This window comes from Oncorhynchus mykiss, chromosome 16, assembly GCF_057628025.1.
Source record: "Oncorhynchus mykiss isolate SJ-2025 chromosome 16, ASM5762802v1, whole genome shotgun sequence".
Classification (NCBI taxonomy): domain Eukaryota; kingdom Metazoa; phylum Chordata; class Actinopteri; order Salmoniformes; family Salmonidae; genus Oncorhynchus; species Oncorhynchus mykiss.
In genome coordinates this window covers 23,511,002-23,535,694 of record NC_143037.1, presented here as the reverse complement: position 1 = coordinate 23,535,694, position 24,693 = coordinate 23,511,002, and the positions used below count along the sequence as shown (strand labels likewise).

General features: G+C 42.0%; 1 protein-coding gene across 2 annotated transcripts in view; it reads left to right on the top strand.

Moving 5' to 3' along the window:
* The window catches only part of LOC110491674 (serine/threonine-protein kinase tousled-like 2), a 31,398-nt gene extending 13,795 nt beyond the window's left edge, over window positions 1–17,603 (top strand). Inside the window, exons 4-20 of one of the 2 annotated variants that reach the window (XM_021565296.3) lie at window positions 493–594; window positions 799–897; window positions 1,007–1,129; window positions 1,467–1,559; window positions 2,493–2,603; window positions 3,305–3,441; window positions 3,613–3,822; window positions 6,339–6,405; window positions 6,547–6,644; window positions 7,196–7,277; window positions 7,679–7,770; window positions 8,347–8,436; window positions 8,589–8,758; window positions 13,293–13,431; window positions 14,493–14,604; window positions 14,938–15,045; window positions 16,540–17,603. In XM_021565296.3, the coding sequence (XP_021420971.1) occupies window positions 493–594; window positions 799–897; window positions 1,007–1,129; window positions 1,467–1,559; window positions 2,493–2,603; window positions 3,305–3,441; window positions 3,613–3,822; window positions 6,339–6,405; window positions 6,547–6,644; window positions 7,196–7,277; window positions 7,679–7,770; window positions 8,347–8,436; window positions 8,589–8,758; window positions 13,293–13,431; window positions 14,493–14,604; window positions 14,938–15,045; window positions 16,540–16,719 (2,013 nt within the window). In that variant the 3' untranslated portion in view covers window positions 16,720–17,603. The remainder of the gene's footprint in view (window positions 1–492; window positions 595–798; window positions 898–1,006; window positions 1,130–1,466; window positions 1,560–2,492; window positions 2,604–3,304; window positions 3,442–3,612; window positions 3,823–6,338; window positions 6,406–6,546; window positions 6,645–7,195; window positions 7,278–7,678; window positions 7,771–8,346; window positions 8,437–8,588; window positions 8,759–13,292; window positions 13,432–14,492; window positions 14,605–14,937; window positions 15,046–16,539) is intronic. The other variant, XM_021565297.3, reaches the window with a different exon arrangement.
* Window positions 17,604–24,693: the final 7,090 nt, after the last annotated feature.

Below are 24,693 nucleotides of genomic sequence, written 5' to 3'. Positions count from 1 at the left end.
ATATATATATATATATATATATATATATATATATATATATATATATATATATATATATATATATATATATATAAAAATAAAAATTCACTGCGGATGGTCCTCCCCTTCCTCCTCTTAGGAGCTTCCACTGGCGCGTGTGTGTACACACACACACAGTCAGTCTTGCTTAACTAACCTTGTGGGGACACACAATTCAGTTCCATTCAAAATACTATTTTCCCTAACCTTAACCCAAAAACCTAAGCCTAGCTCCTTAACCTAATTCTAACCTTAACCCTAAACCCCCTAGAAATAGCATATGACCTTGTGGGGACTAACAAAATGTCCCCAGTTGGTAAATTTTTCTGTTTACTATTCTGGTGTCCCCACAAGTATAGTTACACACACGCACACACGATCAATGGAAATTAGGTAACCCAGAAAAGATTGACACAAGTTATTCTGTAGTTGTCTTTCCTCCAATGGTGTGTACTGTGTGATTCTGTTGCTTAGACACCAGAGAAGAAGCCCAGTGATCAGAGAACCAGGAAGAGGAAAGGAGAGCAGTACGATAAGGGAGGCGCCAGAAGTCACAAAATTAGCGATTATTTTGAGGTGAGTGAGAAATTCATGATGTGTGTAGCTTTCTTTCTAACATATGGCTGTCTTGATATCTCATTACCTTCACGTGAAGCACTTTAACACGCTTGATTTGAAATACAGCGTTTCTTCAGGCTCTTTGTCTGTCCTTGTACTTTCATCCTTCAATGGCTCAATCATTTCTCTCTGTTTCTCTCATGCGCACATGCTTTGACTCAGTTTGCTGGTGGTAGTTGCCCTGCCACCAGTCTGGCGCGGGGCATCCCTCCCCTGGTGCGCTCCTCCTGTCAACACTCACACTCTAACCCCCCAGTGGCGGTGAGCACCAGCCCTCTTTATGCTCCCTCACTTAACGACTAACATGACTCTCAGTGTAGATCGATGGGAACAGTCTGAAATATTTCTTCCCCCCCTTCTATCTCATTAGGTGCAGCAGGGCAGTCCGTCGTCCACAGGCTCAGCAGCTCCCGCCGAGCCCTTCTCCTCCTCCTCCAGCTCCCTGAAGCCTGTTCTGCTCCATTCCTCCTCATCCTGCCACAAATCTACTCAGGTAAACAACCCTGCCTGGCCTCACACCTTACCTGGCATGGCTAGACAGTTGTCTCCCCTTGGCACAGCTCACATCCACTTCTGCCATTTCAGAACGCACTGTTGTTGTGCCACTCCATACTAGGCAGTTGAAGTAATCCTATCCTTAACTTGGAAATAATTGGAAAGCTGGTTATTGACCACCAGCCTAACTACGCATTTGTTGATTAATCAACCCTATTGATGGATGGATTGTCCCTTCTGTCATTAGTGCCTTTTGTACTAATCACTCTCCTCCCTCTTTTCCCATCTCTTTTTCTCTCTCTCTCCTCCCACTCACTCACTCTCTCACACCACAGTCTGACTTGACGCTTGAGAAGCTGACAGCATTAGAGAACAACAAGAACTCTGACCTAGAGAAGAAGGAAGGTCGGATAGACGACTTATTGAGGGTAAGACATTGTTTCACATCTTTATCTCTTTATACAGCATTGGAGTTACCCGTTAGAAGAAAAACTGTGTAGGAGAATCCAAAATGTTTAATGTGACCAAAACGTTGCTTGTTTATTTGCAAATCTTCTGAGTTTACCTTTAAAAATATATATATAATAATCTAATTACATCTCAAAGTAATTGTCGAATGATGTTGGGTAGTTCCTGTGATAGTAGCTGTAGGTGTCTGATAACTAGGGAGGCAAAATTACTACTGTATACAAACACACAGGTGTCATCGGAATTTCATAATTCCTAAATGTGTACATTAATTAAATCACTGTCTATTTTATAAGAATTTGTAAGATTCCTATTAGCATAAAATAGACGGAGACCAGTCTTACCAAAATTAGATAATAGTATTTATTCTCGGAGCTCTCTGCCATGGAACCAAAAACAACAGTTTATATACAAAATATGACGTCATAGGTTATAAAATGTCCTTCCTCCGATCGACCAGGACAAAACAGGTTCAAAAGTTTATTCCAACCCCCCCCCCCCGCTCGCTCACTCCAGACACACACTTATCAAGATTCACTTCTGGAATCTTCACCTTCATCCATCACTATTTAGAAGACAGTTCCAGATAATGGAAAACCCAGGAAAACACTCGCTGCCTTATCTAAACATCCCAGAGCTAAGTTGAGTCGGTTCAACCATAGGTTAACGATCCTTTCTGCTTACTTAAAACCCACAATCCATTTCCTCCCCAACCTAGCTGGAATGGTATTTATTATGTTTCAATCTACACAATCCCTTCCTTATGAATTAATATTATTAATCAGATATAATAAAACAGAGTAGAGTTTATTTAGTTATAGTTCTATTTAAAATGTAGATATTGTTTAGTCATTATTCATAAAATTCCTAACAGGGTTCTTTTTTTTTTTTAGGCTAACTGTGACCTGCGGCGCCAGATAGACGAACAGCAGAGGGCGCTGGAGCGGTACAAGGAGCGCCTCAACAAGTGTGTGACCATGAGCAAAAAGCTGCTTATCGAGAAGGTGAGTGTCTGTATTTCCATGGATACCCTTGATTCTAAATGTCCAAAACAACAAACTGATATGGTTAAACTTTAAAAAGAGCAGTACTTAGTGCAAAATCGATACCGAGTGGCATAAGGGTCTGTTCACACCGCAGAAGAAGCACAACCTGGCTCAAGGTAAATTCTAACCCTTGGAGGTCCAGAGTACTAGCTACCTGGTAGTTAAATGGCAGTTCCACCACTTTTCAATCTCATGTTCGTTATATCCAGCACAATACCAGTGTCTACATATGTAAAAAGGTGCATTTCTATGTTTTGTAGGGAGAAAATATATAAAGTTAAGTTCTACCCGATGACATCATCAAAAGTTAAAACAGTGGTTTTCAAACTTGAGTTTCATGTAGATGTGGAGAGCAAGATAATATCCTTCTGGCTAGAAACATATTGCAGGTTTTGAAAATCACTTGTTTTTCTTACTTCAAAGAACCATTTTTTTTTTTAGGAACTCTTTTTATTTTTTATTTTTTACCATAGATCATAGAAACATGCTGTTTTCACATGTGTAGACACTGATATGGTGCTGGAGATAATGATTGAGGTTGAAAAGTGGCGGAATTGCCATTTTAATTAATTGGCCTGAGATTCTACTCACCTGGTGTCATAGGTCAAAATCAGACCCTGATTAGAAGTAAATAATTGTAATCATCGGTGTGTGTCCAGTCGAAGCAGGAGAAGAGGACGTGCCGGGACAAAAGCATGCAGGACCGCCTGCGACTGGGCCACTTCACCACCGTGAGACATGGAGCCTCCTTCACCGAGCAGTGGACCGACGGATATGCCTTCCAGAACCTCATCAAGTCAGTACACACACAACCTCTTCAAGTGAACACACACAACTTAGAGTCACACATACATACACGTTACTCCTAATGCATAGAAATAAATAGGACTATGATTTCAATGGCCCAGCCCAGCACTGTGCCATCCTCATTGCCCCTCATTGTGTCTGCCTCTGTGTGTGTTCCCAGGCAGCAGGAGAGGATAAACTCTCAGAGGGAGGACATAGAGAGACAGAGGAAGCTGCTGGGTAAGAGGAAGCCTTCTACCACCACCACCACCACAACGGCCCAGAGCCTCACCCTCCTCACCACCCCCAACACCATGGAGCCTCCAACCGCCCCCAACAGCTCCGGTACCAACAAACGCAAGAGCAAGACCAATGGACAAGACAACGAAGCGTAAGGACGAATTGTACCTCTGGCTTATCTTTGTGGGTCATGTTCATTAGGAACAAAATGGAATAAAACAAAGGAAAACAGGGAGGGACTACATGAACTTGTCTAATAAGAAAGGCTCCTTCTCATTTTCTGTTGCAAAATGTTTACCCTTGAGTGTCCTTATGAACACGACACAGATATAGGGAAAGGGTGTCCCAATGCCCTTTTAGGAATTTTAGACGATTTGATTTATATAGGCAATATGGTGAAACTTCCACCTAGCTTATTAGAGGACAAGTTGAAGCTATTACGATATTGCTTACACCTGTTAAATCCTCTCAGATCTCCACAAGTAAAGAGGGTCTAGGGGTCGACATTTGGCCAATGTCGTTGACTTATGCCAAGCCCCCACAGTAAGAGTTTGGAACGATAGTGGCACGATTCATGTGTCGCAGCTGTTTTTCATGATCTTTAGGTCGTTTGTGAAAAACGGGACCTCATGAGTCACAGTATGGCAGGGTCAACGACATCCAATTTATTGCACTTGCGAGCTCCGGACAAATGTCTGAATTTTCTGTCACAGTTCTGCAGGAGTTGGCAAGGTAACTTTGTTCAATTCTAAGTACTTGGGATAACCGGTACCATGAAAATGTCTCACCTTTTAGCCAGGTAAATGTCTATGGCAAAGAAACCTTTGAAACTAACCTGCTCTGGGGCAGGCTAACTCCATTTATCTTGAATGAAGTGTCTGAGCTGCGAGTTGAGGACCAATGAAAATGTCCTACCTTTTGCAAAGATTGCGTCATTTGAGGAAGACGACTAAGGCGAACCGAGAGGGACAACTGGGCCCAAAATCTTCTCCAGAAGTTGGTGCATCTTATTTCATTTTTTCCCCACTAACCAAGCAAGACGTTTTTATATATGGAGGTCATTGAGAGCGTGTCAAATTTGGTCCCAGAAAATTGCAATGGCTTATTTGCTACGTGAGGCTTATTTTAATAGATCGATGTTTTGTAATGTTTAGATTGTTACTGGTGTATTGATATAAGTAAGACCCATGGCATCCCTGCAACTTTGAAGGGGAAAAAAACACTTTATATCAGAGTTGTCTATTCACATGCGTATCTGCCCTTTCGTTGGCTAGAATGGTCCAACTCCCACCTGATCTTTCCTCCCGACTGCCTTCCGTTTTTGAAGACATTTAATTAAATTGTTAGAGCGCCCGCTTGAGTATCTGGTCAACAGAATGGATGATCTGCGACAATATCCACCGTCGTAATACGGATTAATCCTGAGCTGGAATGTGACATTAACTGAAGCTGGCTAGCTTTTGAAAACCCTAAGTGGATTTAGCTTCTAATGTAGTATGCCACTCTGATCTTTTGTCCAATTATTGGCAAAGCACTAATCTGATTTGGTCAAAATACTAGTTAGTGGCAAAAGATCCAAATTGGACTGCCTTTTATTAACATAGCCGTTGTTGGCCGACTAGAATGTATACATTATGACAGATTTGAAAAATAAGCCATTCATTTGGTTTGAATCTGCTATTTTGAATTATGAAATAAAATCAAACTTGATTCATAATAGTGGAAAGGACACGGACATAGTCATAGCGGCTGAGTCGCAAAGTGTGAGCACTCTTCTGATAGCAAATCTTCAAAATGTACCAGCTGTTCTTTCTCTCTTACAGTGGAGGATATCAAAAGACATTAGCCTTTACAAAAAATCACAGCGTGTGGGAGAGCCATTAATAAAGAGGGTGTTAGGTTCTTAACAGAGTTAAAAACTCAAACGGATGACTAGGAAAAGCTCAAATCAAGTTTATTCACCCACTGGATCATATAGCTGTAAAGACCAAGACATTTCTACACAGGCACATATATTTATACCCTCCTACTAGGCAGAGTCAACTACTTGCACATCTAGACACCCAATACTTCTCGATTGCTAGTCAGGAACTTAATTGATTCCTCTCACTGGTGTAGTCATGGCCACGCCTTCCTGCTAGAACCTTGGTGGGCGTATATGTGTGTAACAGAACTGTTCCTTCTCACTTCATCTGTCCTGACCTCGGCCCAAATTCCTCACTCCTCCCTACTCCATGGCTGTCCTACCTTTATCAGTAACTAAAACCAGACTGTTGCCCTTTGCCTTCCTCCATAGGATCCATGAGATTGAACAATAACATGTTTGACCGACTGTAAACGTCCTGCCTCCTCCGCATTTGTCTCACTCAGTAACTTTCCATACACATAGTTCTTATCCACCCTCCACTGACACAAACATATACATTCATTATACATGGAAAGTAATCAATAAGTTCTAGTAAGGTAGCATGAATAAAGATATTTCAAGCTAGAATCTAACAAGCGTCAAATATGCACATCCAAGTTGTTCAGGTGCTGAACAGCAAGCTTCCACACAGGTGTAGCTGGTCCGTTGATTAAGCGCCTGAGGCAGTCTTCAATAGGGACGAAAACCGAAAGAAGATGACTTTGTTTTATAGTTGCCCCTTTTGTCTTTGAACCACACAGGTTGTCGCTTGCAGAATATCACGAGCAGGAGGAGATTTTCAAACTCCGGCTTGGGCATCTAAAGAAGGTACTGTCCGTCTCTGCTGAAAAGAAACAGGGGAAATGCAATACACAATAAATCCAAACAGTACTGTCATTAGACATGATTGTTATATGAAGAGTGTGTGTGATACTGAGTGACTAACAAGTGTGTGTGTGTCTCCTGTAGGAGGAAGCAGAGATCCAGGCAGAGCTGGAGAGGTTGGAGCGCGTCAGGAACCTCCACATCCGGGAGTTGAAGAGGATCCACAACGAGGACAACTCCACGTACGCTCCCCTTGGCCTTCCTCTCTTTTTCTGCATTCCATTCCAATTACCAAACTCGTTCTCACTACAAAGTAGAATAATCTTATCATGGTCCTGAAGATTGAAGGCAGGTTGATGTTTGTCATGAATCTTGCCCTGGAGGCAGAACTGAGAGATTTCCGCTAGCTGGGCCAGCTGTAAAGGCTATATTGTAAAAATTAATGAAAACAAAAATGTAACCATAATTTAAGGTTAGGGTTAGGCATCAGAATTGGCAGTGTGGTTGGGGTTAAAATTCGATTTGTTGACTTTGTGGCTGCCTCCAGGGCAAGATTCATGACAATTCATGACAATAAATGCCAACCTGCAGATTGAAGACCTTGATTATTTGAATCTAGTGGGTTAGTGGAGCAAAAGCCAGCACATCCTGTAGCTCTCCAGGACCAGCAAGAGTACAGAACATTTTGGAGTGGACTGTCCTGTTATGCTTATCCTCCTGGAATGTAGCATGTACCTGTTCCTTTGCTCAATCCTCATTCAGAAACTGACCAGTGGTCTCCCCCTCTCATCAGATTTAAAGACCACCCCACGTTGAACGATCGATACCTGCTATTATATCTACTGGGACGAGGTGGCTTCAGTGAAGTTTACAAGGTGACCACTTTTTAGTCTTGGTGTCAGTAAACGTCGGCGAACAGCTTTGTCACTGAACCTATATAACATGAAAACAGTCTAACCAGCTCTGCTAGGATGAGTAAAATGGTCAGAGGTGTTCTCTGATTTTGTTTCTGGAAGTAGCTAGCAAACTAGCCAATTTAAGCCAGTTAACTTGAGAACCCTCAGATTAACCCTACTCCTTGGCCAGAGCGTCCAGTGTGCCCTCTATGCGCTCCGAGTGAACGGACAATCTGACAACGCTCTGAATTTACGAATGACCCAGAGCGCACTCTGTAACACTGGAGGCAATTTCCGAAAGGCATCCTAAGTCCATACATGTAATGAACTGAATATTGCTCTATAACATTGTTTTGGTCTGACTCCGTGTTCATCCTTAGGCCTTTGACCTAACGGAGCAAAGATACGTGGCGGTTAAGATCCACCAGCTCAACAAGAACTGGAGGGACGAGAAGAAGGAGAACTACCACAAGTAAGGAAACCTGTGGCTGGACTGACATTTTGTGTCTGCCAAACAGCCGTCTCGGCACACAGAATAATAATTTGAAGTAGACTGGAAAGCACTTTATGGAAAACAAGTTTGATGTGCTGCTGTTGCCGGTTGTATCATATACAACACAGTTTCTCGCTTTTTACTTTAGATTTGAGTAAATAATTGCTGCCTTCTCATAGATATCATCCAAGAAAAATTCAAAGATTAAATCAGTTGTTTTGCGTATAGAAAATGTTGCCTCCAACTCCGCTACCTCAGTCGTTGGCAGTGTTTTAAATATTTTAATCAGCCCATAAAATAATAGTTTAACTTAAATCACACACACACCCCTTGGATGGTTGATGTAATACCCCCTTAATCTGTACATCCATTATCCGGTTGTAGGGATTTTCCAAGATGTTCTCGGCTGTGTGTCTTCATGTGAATGCTTAGGTCCGACACTGTAGACATCGCGTGTGTGTGTGTGTGTGTGTGTGTGTGTGTGTGTGTGTGTGTGTTGTGTGCTGTGTTGAGTCACTACAGTGTTTGACCGTAGTGCATCCATGTTTGTTTCAGGCATGCCTGCAGAGAGTACAGGATCCACAAGGAACTGGACCATCCCCGAATAGTCAAACTGTATGACTACTTCTCACTGGACACAGACTCGTAAGTCACTCCATCACTAACCCATGGATGGATAGGAACTTTCATCCATGCTTTTATTCAGTCAATCTAGTCAATTTAGCCCTTAGTTCAGTGTCTGTATGGTGACTTCCATTATTCTAGTTTTTTCTCCTAACCTGTGTTCTCTTCCACAGGTTCTGCACAGTGCTGGAGTTCTGCGAAGGCAACGACCTGGACTTCTACCTGAAGCAGCACAAGCTGATGTCTGAGAAAGAGGGCCGCTCCATCATCATGCAGATCGTCAACGCCCTCAAATACCTCAACGAGATCCGTCCGCCCATCATCCACTATGACCTCAAGCCAGGTCAGTCAGGCCACGGTCAGCTCCTGACAACCCTTACTGCCCCCGATAACCCTAATCCTAACCTTAATCGTTGCAGGAGTAGGCTTGAGCTGTACAGGAGTGACCGGGTCAAATATATGTTTGTGTGTGTGTGTCAAACACTTGACGGTATTTGAGGTGCGCTAGATTTAGCTTGGATTTTTCACCTTTGATACTATTCCATTAGTTTTACTTGCAAACTAAATTGAACGCAGCTGATTTGAAAGTATTTGATTGTTTGACCCTGCTGTGATGTCCAAGCATATCTGGGTTTTAAGTTAGCCGGTCCACTCTATAGTCTTCCCTTTTTTTTTTTGTGAATTTACCCCTTTTTCTCCCCAATTTCGTGGTATCCAATTGTTTTAGTAGCTACTATCTTGTCTCATCGCTACAACTCCCGTACGGGCTCGGGAGAGACGAAGGTTGAAAGTCATGCGTCCTCCGATACACAACCCAACCAAGCCGCACTGCTTCTTAACACAGCGCGCATCCAACCCGGAAGCCAGCCGCACCAATGTGGCGGAGGAAACACGGTGCACCTGGCAACCTTGGTTAGCGCGCACTGCGCCCGGCCCGCCACAGGAGTCGCTGTCCCTACCGTCCGAACCCTCCCTAACCCGGGCGAAGCTAGGCCAATTGTGCGTCGCCCCACGGACCTCCCGGTCGCGGCCGGTTACGACAGAGCCTGGGCGCGAACCCAGGGTCTCTGGTGGCACAGCTGGCGCTGCAGTACAGCACCCTCAACCACTGTGCCACCCGGGAGGCAGTCTTCCCTTTAATAGTATTTTGTAGCATACACACCAAATAAAGTTCAAGGTAAAATGTATTTATCATATGCAATATTCCCTCAAAAAAAATTCAGCATTGAGCTAATTTCAGGTCCGCTGAGCGCAAATTTGAACGTTGTGAAAATTATGTGCAACTTCCAGCGTGCGGTTACTGTGAACACTGAGGCTGTACCCGTTTTAAGTGGCCAAGTAGGCTATTTGATCACATGAAAAACAATGGAGAAAAGGCATCCCATAACATTTTAATATGAAAATATGGTTTCTATCATTCAGCCTACAGTAACAGCCAATGTGTGGTGTTTGATGCAGGTCTGCAGGCCATGAGTTTTTTGAAAAAGACATGCTGGGCTTGACCTGTTTATCCACTTGTCCTTTCAGACAAGGAGTTGACTTAAAATGTTGTTTTGATGCAAGAAACCACTTTACCAAATAAAAAGTTATTCCTATACCATTATTACAGAGAATGAGACAAATTATGCTACCCTCTGCCTATTGGCTACTTAGTTTATTCAAGCCTGTCTCAAAATACAACACTGGCCATTTAACTTCTTCTGGGTAGGGGGCAGTATTCAAAAGTTTGGATGACTGAGGTGCCCAAAGTAAACTGCCTGCTACTCAGTCCTAGGATATGCATATAATTGGTAGTATTTTGTAGAAAACACTCTGAAGCTTCTAAAACTGTTTGAATGATGTCTGTGAGTATAACATAACTTACTTGACAGGCGAAACCCAGAGCACAATCCATCCAGATATATACAGTGCCTTGCGAAAGTATTCGGCCACCTTGAACTTTGCGACCTTTTGCCACATTTCAGGCTTCAAACATAAAGATATAAAACTGTATTTTTTTGTGAAGAATCAACAACAAGTGGGACACAATCATGAAGTGCAACGACATGTATTGGATATTTCAAACTTTTTCAACAAATCAAAAACTGAAAAATTGGGCGTGCAAAATTATTCAGCCCCCTTAAGTTAATACTTTGTAGCGCCACCTTTTGCTGCGATTACAGCTGTAAGTCGCTTGGGGTATGTCTCTATCAGTTTTGCACATCGAGAGACTGACATTTTTTCCCATTCCTCCTTGCAAAACAGCTCGAACTCAGTGAAGTTGGATGGAGAGCATTTGTGAACAGCAGTTTTCAGTTCTTTCCACAGATTCTCGATTGGATTCAGGTCTGGACTTTGACTTGGCCATTCTAACACCTGGATATGTTTATTTTTGAACCATTCCATTGTAGATTTTGCTTTATGTTTTGGATCATTGTCTTGTTGGAAGACAAATCTCCGTCCCAGTCTCAGGTCTTTTGCAGACTCCATCAGGTTTTCTTCCAGAATGGTCCTGTATTTGGCTCCATCCATCTTCCCATCAATTTTAACCATCTTCCCTGTCCCTGCTGAAGAAAAGCAGGCCCAAACCATGATGCTGCCACCACCATGTTTGACAGTGGGGATGGTGTGTTCAGCTGTGTTGCTTTTACGCCAAACATAACGTTTTGCATTGTTGCCAAAAAGTTCAATTTTGGTTTCATCTGACCAGAGCACCTTCTTCCACATGTTTGGTGTGTCTCCCAGGTGGCTTGTGGCAAACTTTTTAAACGACACTTTTTATGGATATCTTTAAGAAAGGGCTTTCTTCTTGCCACTCTTCCATAAAGGCCAGATTTGTGCAATATACGACTGATTGTTGTCCTATGGACAGAGTCTCCCACCTCAGTTGTAGATCTCTGCAGTTCATCCAGAGTGATCATGGGCCTCTTGGCTGCATCTCTGATCAGTCTTCTCCTTGTATGAGCTGAAAGTTTAGAGGGACGGCCAGGTCTTGGTAGATTTGCAGTGGTCTGATACTCCTTCCATTTCAATATTATCGCTTGCACAGTGCTCCTTGGGATGTTTAAAGCTTGGGAAATCTTTTTGTATCCAAATGCGGCTTTAAACTTCTTCACAACAGTATCTCGGACCTGCCTGGTGTGTTCCTTGTTCTTCATGATGCTCTCTGCGCTTTTAACGGACCTCTGAGACTATCACAGTGCAGGTGCATTTATACAGAGACTTGATTACACACAGGTGGATTGTATTTATCATCATTAGTCATTTAGGTCAACATTGGATCATTCAGAGATCCTCACTGAACTTCTGGAGAGAGTTTGCTGCACTGAAAGTGAAGGGGCTGAATAATTTTGCACTCCCAATTTTTCAGTTTTTGATTTGTTAAAAAAGTTTGAAATATCCAATAAATGTCGTTCCACTTCATGATTGTGTCCCACTTGTTGTTGATTCTTCACAAAAAAATACACTTTTATATCTTTATGTTTGAAGCCTGAAATGTGGCAAAAGGTCGCAAAGTTCAAGGGGGCCGAATACTTTCGCAAGGCACTGTATATATATTTTTTTAGGTCAATCTGTTTCCCATTAGTTTTCTATGGCAAGCCCGATTTAATAGAAATATGCTTGCAGTTCCTAGCGCTTCCACTGGATGTCAACAGTCTTTAGAAATTGGTTGAGGTTTTTCCTTTTGTGTAATGAAGAAGTAGCCCTGTTCAGAACGAGGGTAGTGTGAAGTGTACTGTTTTGAAAGAGGCGCGTGACCTGAAAGCTCGCTACACTTTGTTTTCCTCCGGTATTGAACACAATTTATCCCGTCTTAAATTTGATTGATTATTTACGTAAAAAAAATAAAAAGATCTTCAAAGGTAAGGCATGAATTATATCGTTATTTCTCAGTTTTGTGTCGCGCCTGGCGGGATGAAATATGATTGTCTGTGTTTGTTTCATGGGGTCCTTAGATCATCACATGGTTTGCTTTCGTCGTAAAGCCTTTTTGAAATCTGACACCGTGGCTGGATTAACAAGAAGTCAAGCTTTAATTTGACATATTGCATGTGTATTTTCAAGAATGTTAAATATTTACAATTCTGTAGTTTGAATTCTCGCTCTGCAATTTCACTGGATGTTGGCCAGGTGGGACGCTAATGTCCCACGTACCCTAGAGAGGTCCATTTAAGACAAAAGCTCTTTACCTGACTCGATTTGATGGCTAGAAATGATGGCTAGAAATGTACACTCCCTTATTGCTGACTACAAATCATCTATAACTGGGTTAATAACACCCTAACTAGCAAAGAATATTAACAAAATGTGCACGTGGCTACATGCAGTTCCTGCTTTGATCTCAAAACAAGCGCATCTACTTACAACCGCTCATGGTGTAAACACAGTCCAGTTCAAAGTAAGTGGCACAGATCCATACATGGCAATGGTTTATTTGCATTTAGGCCCACTGCAGCTCTGATTGGTTATGCCGCACTGGTCTGGTCTATGTAGAGTGCGTGCTGAGTTGTACATGTCAATGCAATAGAATCCTATTCCAATGTGTTCTGCCTACAACAAAATCTCTTGCTTAGTTAGTTAGTTAGTTTTGCATACTAATAAGTCTTGCATAGTTTGTTTTTGTTTCGGTATGTTGTGTTGAAATTGGCTAGTATTGTTGATTTGATCACAACTGCCACAGTAAAGGGAAATTTATATTGTTAACTAACAGGGAAAACTCTGACCTTTTTTAGAAAGTTGATTAATCTCGTGCTTCTCTCCGTGGGCTAATACTGTATTTCAGGGCTACTACGCGCTGAAATACAATTAACTGCTTACCACAAATAACCTCAATCAAAAGATGCATCACAATGTGTGTTATGCGTTTCACTACATTTCCCATCTCTCTCTCTCCATAGGCAACATCCTCTTGGTGAACGGCACGGCGTGCGGCGAGATCAAGATCACCGACTTCGGCCTGTCCAAGATCATGGATGACGACAGCTACAACTCTGTGGACGGGATGGAGCTGACCTCCCAGGGAGCAGGGACTTACTGGTACGCACTTTACACACACTTGCAAGCGTACATATCCATGCAAGCACACATGCGCGTGCACAAGCAAAAACACTCATACAACAGCCAGCATTGGAAACTTTTTAACATTCACACACTCAATCTACAACGGAGAAAAAAACGACATATGCAACAATTTCAAAAGATTTTACTGAGTTACAGTTCATATTGGGAAATCAGTCAATTGAAGTTCATTTGGCTGTAATCTATGGATTTCACATGACCAGAAATATAGATATGCATCTGTAGGTCACAGATACTGTACCTTTTTAAATTAGAATAATTTTTAAGGTAGGTGCGTGGATCAGTAAACCAGTCAGTCAGTGTCTGATGTGACCACCATTTGCTTCATACAGCGCGACACAGCTCATTCGCATAGAGTTGTTCAGGCTGTTGATTGTGGCCTGTGGAATGTTGTCCCGCTCTCCAATGGCTGTACAAAGTTGCTGGATATTGCCGGGAACTGGAACGCGCTGTCGCTCCAGAGCATCCCAAACAAGCTCAATGGGGGAAGAGCTGGGACATTTTCAGCTTCCAGGAATTGTGTACAGATCATTGCGACACAGGGCCGACATGGCGGTGGATGAATGGCACGACAATGGGCCTCAGGATCTTATCATGGTATCTCTGTCCATTCAAATTGCCATCGATAAAATGCAATTGTGTTCGTTGTCTGTAGCTTATTCCTGCCCATAGCAAACCTCTCACCCACACGACGCTATACTGACATCTGTCTGGTACAGTTGAAACCTGGGATTCATCCTCGAAGTGCACAATTCTCCAGGGAGCCAGTGGCAATCGAAGGCGAGGATTTGCCCACTGAAGTCGGTTACGACGCCAAACTGCAATAAGGTCAAGACCCTGATGAGGATCAAGAGGAGCACACTGATGTCTTTCCCTGACACGGTTTCTAACAGTTTGCGCATGGAACATTTCGGGGTTCTTTTTAAATCCGCTCGTGAAACACGAGACCAACACTTTATATGTTGCGTTTTAAATATTTGTTTAGTATACATTACTAATTTATAATGCCCCCTCTGCAGGTACCTGCCCCCAGAGTGTTTTGTGGTCGGCAAGGAACCCCCCAAGATCTCCAACAAGGTGGATGTGTGGTCGGTGGGGGTCATCTTCTACCAGAGCCTCTACGGACGCAAGGTAAACACACCACGCTCAAGCAGAACGCTTGAATGGATTCCCCTTCGCAACGCTGTGCGTCCTTGCGATGTCTTGCTAACATCGTTCCTGACAAACGTCACCGTCTGAAACGTTACTCTAGAACCAGCTGTTCTAACGAGGCTACTGAAACTTTACACTTTGAAGTATTTATTTGCTAGTCCCTTCGACCGTTCTCCTTTTGTCCTTCTCAAGCAACAATGATCTTGAAAGTCTTGGGGTTTGTAGTCTTTCAAAGAAATCCTGCCTCTTTTCCCCCCCTCTATCGCTTTTGTCTCCCTCTGTAAATCTCTTTCATTTTATTCCTCTCTCCAGCCATTTGGACACAACCAGTCCCAGCAGGACATCTTGCAGGAGAACACCATACTGAAAGCCAAAGAGGTGCAGTTTCCCCCCAAACCTGTGGTCACCACAGAAGCCAAGGTACGCAACACACATTTGTAAACACACATACGTTTGCATGCACACAAACATTCTCTCTCCATGCACACACACTCACTCTCAAAGTCCGCTAAACCATGGAATCAACCTCCCATCCCTTTACAATCATTTACCCAGATTGAATTGTATCTTGAGTGAACCATCCACCATTCCTTTAACTTGTCACAAAATATTCAAAAGGTTTGGTCACAAAGGGGGACCAGCGTGTGTGTTTCAGGGTAGGAGGGTGTATCTGATCTCCATCAGCTAGGACTTGACATTGGATAATCAAATCTCCCCATTATTTTTGCCTATTTAAAAAATATATATATATCTCACACACACAGTACCAGTCAAAAGTTTGGACACACCTACTCATTTAAGGGTTTCTTTATCTTTGTTTTCTACATTGTAGAATAATAGTGAAGACATCAAAACTATGAAATAACATATGGATTCATGTAGCAACCAAAAAAGTGTTAAACAAATTTTCTTCTTCTTCAAAGTAGCCACCATTTGCCTTGATGACAGCTTTGCACACTCTTGGCATTCTCTCAACCAGCTACACCTGGAATGCTTTTCCAACAGTCTTGAAGGAGTTCCCACATGCTGAGCACTTGTTGGCTGCTTTTCCTTCACTCTGCGGTCCAACTCATCCCAAACCATCTGAATTGAGTTGAGGTTGGGTGATTGTGGAGACCAGGTCACCTGATGCAGCACCATCACTCTCCTTCTTGGTCAAATAGCCCTTACACAGCCTGGAGTTTTGTTTTGGGCCATTTGTACTGTTGAAAAACAATTGATAGTCCCACTAAGCACAAACCAGATGGGATGACGTATCGCTGTGGTAGCCATGCTGGTTAAGTGTGCCTTGAATTCACCAGCAAAGCACCCCCAAACCATCACACCTCACGGAGAGAACCACACATGCGGAGATCATCCGTTCACCCACACCGCATCTCACAAAGACAGTGGTTGGAACCAGAAATCTCAAATTTGGACTTGTCAGACCAAAGGACAGATTTCCACTGGTCTAATGTCCATTGCTTGTGTTTCTTGGCCCAATCAAGTCTTCTTCTTATTGGTGTCCTTGTAGTAGTGGTTTCATTGCAGCAATTCGACCATGAAGGCCTGATTCACGCAGTCTCTTCTGAACAGTTGATGTTGAGATGTGTCTGTTACTTGAACTCGGTGAAGCATTTATTTTGGCTGCAATCTGAGGTGCAGTTAACTCTAATGAACTCATCCTGTGTTCTTTGTTTAACACTTTTTGGGTTACTACATGATTCCATATGTTATTTCATAGTTTATCTTCACTATTATTCTACAATGTATTCTACATTTTTGACTGGTTGTGTGTGTATCTATGGGGGGATTTGGAAATGATCCAGACAATTACATTGATGGAAGCCACAATCTATATGCAATATTAAAGCTGATCTACCTTCTAAAAATACAAATAAACGTCTCACTTCGGTGCCTTTTTATCTCCATCAGGCCTTCATCCGCCGCTGCCTGGCCTACCGCAAGGAGGAGCGCATCGACGTGCTGCAGCTGGCCCAAGACCCCTTCCTCATGCCCCCCTTCCGCAAGGCCCTGGCCACTGGAGCCGGGCCATTGGTGTCGGGCTCCACGCCCTCCACCTCCAGCGCCTACAACAGCAGTGCCTCGAACTGAGGCACCCAACGCCACCCCAGAAGACCCCTGTGGGGGCCACATTACTCAAACGCCCTCCCTTCTGGATAGTGGGATGGGTGAAGGAGGATGGAGGGGGTAAAAACAGACTAAAGGATGGAGGAGGATTATCTGAAGTGACCTCCCTATCCCCACCCCTCCTAAGACATGAAGGGGCAGTGCCAGTCTATGGCTTCTCTGTAGGACCCAGTGGCTGTCCATGTACACACACACACACCTGCCACAAAGAAGAGAAAGACCTTGCTCTGACCAGTGGGCTGCTTCAGAGGGCTATAGGAAAATGGACTGAAGTTAGTGTGTGTTGTGTGCGTACATGTTTTTGGGAAAACAAAACAGCTCAAATCAATTTGTATTTGTCACATACACATGTTTAGCAGATGTTATTGCGGGTGTAGTGAAATTCTTGTAAGCTAGAAGCATGGCAGCCCTATCTGTCGGCACCATTTTCCTACATATCCATTCCATTTGTTTTGAGAGAGCTTTTACATTTTTTTTTGCTTTTGTTTTATTGTAAGTTGAACTCTATTTCCCAATAATATAATCCATTACACCCCCCCCCCCCCCCCCCCCCTCCAATGGTGAGCCATGAACTTTTTTGAAGGACTCAAATGATGGGGGAGTTTCTATTTCTGATGACCTAAGTTGAAAGCATGCCTGGCTGATACAACTCTGTTAGGTTTACACTGAAAAGTTAAAGAAAGCGGTCATTTTCACTAGGATTGTCACTTTTGACTGATTTGATCAGATTTAAATATATTTTCTTGGATATTAGATTGGGAATTTACTTGTCTATTTTTTTCATTAGGCTTTTCTTCAAAATGGAGAGGGAGAGACTTAATAGAAATGCATATAAACCATTACACCAACTTTTGGTATGACTTTGTGGTTTGTTAGCAAGTAGTTACTTCAAAGAGAATTCTCATTCATTGTAAATTGTGCAGTATAACAATCTAAATTCCAACATGACTTAAATAATAGCAAAGTTATTTTAGTATATTGTGAAACATGATTTCAGCTTGAGCATAGGTGTGTTGTTTACCAGAGAAGAGTAGAATAGCCTAACTGGTAATACTCAAATATACACAGCCATACAGAGCTAGCTACGTGCTACTTACAAGGCTAGCAACCCAACGACTGCCTGAAGAGCCAATCTCAAAGTGCCTTCAGAAAGTATTCACGCCACTTGACTTTTTCCACATTTTGTTGTATGGATTAAATTGAATGGCCTACACACAATCCCCCATAATGTGAAAGTGGAATAATGTTTCTAGAGATTTTTACAAATGAAGTCTTGCGTCTAAGTATTCAATCCCTTTTATGGCAAGCATGAAGTTCAGGAGTGAACGTGCTTACAGTACATTGCGAAAGTATTCGGCCCCCTTGAACTTTGCGACCTTTTGCCACATTTCAGGCTTCAAACATAAAGATATAAAACTGTATTTTTTTGTGAAGAATCAACAACAAGTGGGACACAATCATGAAGTGGAACGACATTTATTGGATATTTAAAACTTTTTTAACAAATCAAAAACTGAAAAATTGGGCGTGCAAAATTATTCAGCCCCTTTACTTTCAGTGCAGCAAACTCTCTCCAGAAGTTCAGTGAGGATCTCTGAATGATCCAATGTTGACCTAAATGACTAATGATGATAAATAAAATCCACCTGTGTGTAATCAAGTCTCCGTATAAATGCACCTGCACTGTGATAGTCTCAGAGGTCCGTTAAAAGCGCAGAGAGCATCATGAAGAACAAGGAACACACCAGGCAGGTCCGAGATACTGTTGTGAAGAAGTTTAAAGCCGGATTTGGATACAAAAAGATTTCCCAAGCTTTAAACATCCCAAGGAGCACTGTGCAAGCGATAATATTGAAATGGAAGGAGTATCAGACCACTGCAAATCTACCAAGACCTGGCCGTCCCTCTAAACTTTCAGCTCATACAAGGAGAAGACTGATCAGAGATGCAGCCAAGAGGCCCATGATCACTCTGGATGAACTGCAGAGATCTACAGCTGAGGTGGGAGACTCTGTCCATAGGACAACAATCAGTCGTATATTGCACCAATCTGGCCTTTATGGAAGAGTGGCAAGAAGAAAGCCATTTCTTAAAGATATCCATAAAAAGTGTTGTTTAAAGTTTGCCACAAGCCACCTGGGAGACACACCAAACATGTGGAAGAAGGTGCTCTGGTCAGATGAAACCAAAATTGAACTTTTTGGCAACAATGCAAAACGTTATGTTTGGCGTAAAAGCAACACAGCCGAACACACCATCCCCACTGTCAAACATTGTGGTGGCAGCATCATGGTTTGGGCCTGCTTTTCTTCAGCAGGGACAGGGAAGATGGTTAAAATTGATGGGAAGATGGATGGAGCCAAATACAGGACCATTCTGGAAGAAAACCTGATGGAGTCTGCAAAAGACCTGAGACTGGGACGGAGATTTGTCTTCCAACAAGACAATGATCCAAAACATAAAGCAAAATCTACAATGGAATGGTTCAAAAATAAACATATCCAGGTGTTAGAATGGCCAAGTCAAAGTCCAGACCTGAATCCAATCGAGAATCTGTGGAAAGAACTAAACTGCTGTTCACAAATGCTCTCCATCCAACCTCACTGAGCTCAAGCTGTTTTGCAAGGAGGAATGGGAAAAAAATGTCAGTCTCTCAATGTGCAAAACTGATAGAGACATACCCCAAGCGACTTACAGCTGTAATCGCAGCAAAAGGTGGCGCTACAAAGTATTAACGTATTAACTTAAGTGGGCTGAATGATTTTGCACGCCCAATTTTTCAGTTTTTGATTTGTTAAAAATGTTTGAAATATCCAATAAATGTCGTTCCACTTCATGATTGTGTCCCACTTGTTGTTGATTCTTCACAAAAAATACAGTTTTATATCTATATGTTTGAAGCCTGAAATGTGGCAAAAGGTCGCAAAGTTCAAGGGGGCCGAATACTTTCGCAAGGCACTGTAAGTAACAAATTGCATGAACTCTGCAGTACGTGTTTAACCCTCCTGTTGTGTTCATTTCATGTAAATTAATTCTGTGTTCCCGGTCCAAAATGACCTCCCTATTATAGCTGATTATAAATACATATCACCTGTTAGATCTTATCAACTTAAGTTCTTGTGAATATTACAAGATTTAAACTTCTATTTGCTATTTATGGCCTGGAGGCCTCATTGACCTGAACTCTTACAAATCATCTTTGAGTAAAAAAACAGCACAATATATGGATTATTTTGACTAACAAATACTCTGATGAAACATATTGTGCTATTTATCAGACTCTCACTGTCAGTTTCCTGGACTCTCTCCTCCCCATTGTCATGATCAAGAGCCTCACATACAGTACATCATTGTCATTGTGCTGCCACAGAATGAATTGTGAACAAGGCCTCAAAAAAGCTTTATATACCAGAGCTGTGAGAAAAGTACTGTATATTATTGAAACAATGTTGAAATTGTTTGTGAGAATGCCAACAGGTCTAGTTCCCCTGGGGGAAAGGTCCCTGTCGGGTTGCCATGGAAGCGAAGAAGGGGAGTGAGGTGTGTGTGTGCGCTCAAACACACATCCAGGTGGAGGTCTGGGAGAGGGAGTGTGTCCATCTGATGAATTGGCATGTGCCTTAACTCAATTTTCTACACTAATTGTAGTCTCACCCACACATTTCTAATGACTGGTCATTTTTGACCCGGAAACACCACAGAAGTTAGATTAAACACCCAAAATGTATAAAAAATCTAAATGTATTTTGTGTGTTCAGATGCCCTGTGTGGACAAAGTCATGGATCTTACGACAATCAGATTAAAAGAACTACATTTTCAGAGAGAACTTGTAAATCGGTTCAACTCGACCGGAACACAACAGGAGGGTTTTGAATTATTACCTCATCCCTGTACCCCAAACATGCAGATAATTGTAAGGTCCCTCAGTTGAGCAGTGAATTTCAAACAGTAAAAAGTTAGAGCTCCCTGTCCTACCTACCCACAACTTACCTAACTAGCACCAACTGGCGCACTAACCAAAATACGGGGTGGTCTGCCCAGGTCTTACCTAGTGTGCATAGACAGTACGGGTATATGTATGCCCACAGGCCTCTTGCCTAAAACACTCCCACTCAGCTGCTTATGGGAATCCAGGAAGCCATTTCCTGAAATACACACATACAAACCCACAACACAGACACTGGGGAATGTAACAATGGTGTATCAATATACCCAGTCACTACAAAGATACAGGCGTCTTTCCTAACTCATTTGCTGGAGAGGAAGGAAACCGCTCAAGGATTTCACAGAGGCCAATGGTGACTTTAAAACAGTTGAATGGCTGTGATAGAAAACTGAGGATGGATCAACTACACTGTAGTCACTCCACAAAACTAATCTAGATGACAGAGTGAAAAATATTACAAAACATGCATCCTGTTTGCAATAAGCACTAAAGTAATACTGCAAAAAAAATGTGGCAAAGAAATATACTTTATGTCCTGAATACAAAAAGCATTATGTTTGGAGCAAATCCAACAAATAACTGGGTACCACTCCATATTTTCAAGCATGGTGGTGGATGCATCATGTTATAGGTATGCCTGTCATCAGCAAGAATGTTTATGATGAATAGCTGATAAGGAAATGTGTTTTAATAAATTATTAGAATGTTACAGTCCTGAAACCATAGGTCTGATACCATGTGATTGTATGAAATGAATTTGAATCAATAGATTATTATAATACATGTGTGTAAGTCCACCATAATTTGCAAATAAATTCATTAAAAATCCTACAATGTGATTTTCTGGAAAAAAAATGCTCATTTTGTCTGTCATAGTTGAAGTGTACCTATGATGAAAATTACAGGCCTCTCTCGTCTTTTTAAGTGGGAGAACTTGCACAATAGGTGGCTGACTAAATACTTTTTTGCCCCACTGTATTAGAAGGTCCGTAAATGACGCGAGGTACTAGCGACACCAAGACTATCTGTGGACACTGCACTACCTGTATAAACTAAAGAAGAGAGAAGAGAAACCTAATATAACGGAGTGAGATACGAGATATTAACGTCAAAAGAACAAGCAACAACAGAAAAATAGGTTGCTGACTAGGAATTTACGACCCCTGGAAAATAGCTTATAGTTGTATACGGGTGAGGCCTAATGTCCGATCGACACCTCTATAGATAAAGTTTCAAGAAAGGAAAAAAAACATAGAGGTTAAGAGATAGCAAAATACACATCGAGTGGTGAGAGCACACACAGGGAGTAGTGAAATAAGAGATCAGAGTTTTACACACACATAGAAGAAGAAGATAGATATATTTATCAGTCAAAAGTCATAAGGAGAACTTGTAGTTGTATAAAGTGTATGATCTGAATAATGTATCAAGATACACAATTAATTTTTGTAAAATTCTAGGAAAGATTAAAGTTGTATTTCTCAACATAGGTTCAGGAGCTCCTTGGACAATGGTAAAAAGCACACACCGATCATAGAAATAGAGACACCTAGAGAATAATCATAGACACCACAAGGTTCTACTAAACATGAGTAGTAAATCCTCAATGGAGGTTCCGGAATTTGAAGGGAGTTTGGACGTAGAAAAGTTGGAACTGATGATAAGGCGAATGCGTAAGACATGTGCAGACAAGACAGATAAGCAGCAGGCAGAGAGGCTAGACAAAGCGAGGGTATGGTTAGCCGAAGCGAGGAAGAGAGCAGAAAGAGAAAAGAAAAAGGAAGTAAAAAAAGAGGGAAGATGTAAGTAGCCAGGAACTAGGAGGTAGGATGAACAGGCGACAGGATGTGCTGACGAGGGGGCATTGTCAGATGGTACATTTCCCCAGAGAACCAGGTCTTCATTCCAAATGATACAGTGAACAAAATCTGAACTAGGCATCCCCTCCAAAAATCTCATTGTACAGGACCTCGTGGCCTCTCATCGAAACTGCTCATTCTCCCTCATTTTTCAGAATAAAGGCCTGAAACAATGTCTAAAGACTGTTCACAGCTAGTGGAAGCCATAGGGAATGGAATCTGGGTCATATCCCTTTAAATGGTGGATAGGCTTTCAATGGAAAAACACCCATTTCAAAATAGTAGCACTTACCGGACGGTATTTCCTCAGATTTTCGCCTGCCATTTCAGTTCTGTTATACTCACAGATATTATTTTAACAGTTTTGGCAACTTTAGAGTGTTTTCTATCCAAATCTACCAATTATATGCATATCCTAGCTTCTGGGCCTGAGTAGCAGGCAGTTTACTTTGGGCACGCTTTTCATCCAAAATTCCGAATGCTGCCCCCTATCCCCAAGAAGTTTTAAATTGGCTTGAAATTCTATGGCAAGACATAAGTGGCTTTGTAGCAATGATCAACAACCAACTTGACAGAGCTTGAAGACTAACATGAAATCCTGGTGTGCAAAGCATTTAGAGACTTAGCCAGAAAGACTTTCAGCTGTAATCTCTGCCAAAGGTGATTTTAACATGTATTGACTCAGGAGGTTGAATACTTACGTAATCAATTAATCAATCTGCCTCTACATTTTGATTACCTTTTTTTATACAAATGTTAGAATCAGAAATATTATTTTACATAATTTTACATAAGTACTCTGTGAGTCCATTATTGGCATTTTCATATGTGTAATGGACCTGAAAAACCAAATCATATAGTGATATGGGCATTAAATACTGCCACAAGCCTCCTTGTCTACATTTAAATCTACACCAAGAAGTCACTTGTAGTAAAAGGATTGCCTTGTTGAATTTGCCAATCAACAAAAGCACAGCACAATCCCGACTTTCGGTAGACACTTGGTGCAAACGTTCCAATGCTGTTCCAACGCATGGTGAAATTAAACCATCTTTACCTTGTCAGTACAGTAAGAGAAAAACTATTAAAACATAATAAATGTACATTTTGCTGGGGCTAGTGGAGTTGAACCAGAAAGACACAAACCAATTGAAGAAAAATAGGCACAAAACCAGATACATGACTCTCCAGTTTTGCTTCTGGAGCACAGTAAGAAGCACGTGATACATAAGAACCCATTCCAGTGCTGCATCTCAGTAGTTCAATGTGTCCTTCTCTCCTTCCCTTCATGTGTACTGATCTATAAGAATTGAACAGGTCAGTTGGAAACAACAGCTTTCACTTATCCAGTATAATAAGATATATGCATATGAAGGAAAAGACACAATCAGAAGCCACTTAGCTACTATTAGGACTCAATCCTGGAATGTGTTCCAAAAGTCTCAGATAGCTCCCTTCATAACACCTACGACTCTAGATGGATTTGAATGTGTGCAATTTAACAGTTTTTATCTTTCAAATGGTCAATATGGAAATCGAACAAGGAAACAAGACTTATTGGATTGGAACTCACACCAGTGGTGAATCTCAAAAGTCCTTCCTCCAGTCTTCTCCCCACCCTCTCAAAACATCATAGGGAAGCAAGGAGAGCATTGTAGAAGAAGAACTTTAGAGAGTCACACATTGTGACAACATGGTGGTTTTAGAAGGGTCAAGGGGCACACCCAGGGTGATTCCTCATCTTCCTCCTCTATCGGCGCCTTGGTCCACTGCTCCTCCGAGTTGAACTGGGTCTTGATGGAGTAGGAGCCGCCGCTGCCTCCCGTGTCCTCAATCTTGCCCTTCTCGACATCCATCCTGACCCATAACAGAAAAAGGTGCGTTAAAACTCAAACCCCCAAGTGTTTATTTCTTGAGGGCTATGAAAGAAACTGGTGCAACATCTACAGCTGCTAACACCCACATTTAAAAACAAATCTAAGGCCAGTACGCTAAGACAAAATAATCTGCAGATTTCTCATGCTAGTGACTAGTTGGAGGCAAATTATCATGCAGAGACAAAGGATTAAGCTGTCAAAAGCTGACCAACTCCAGTTATTTGTGTAAGTACAATAGAGTACCACAGTATGAGT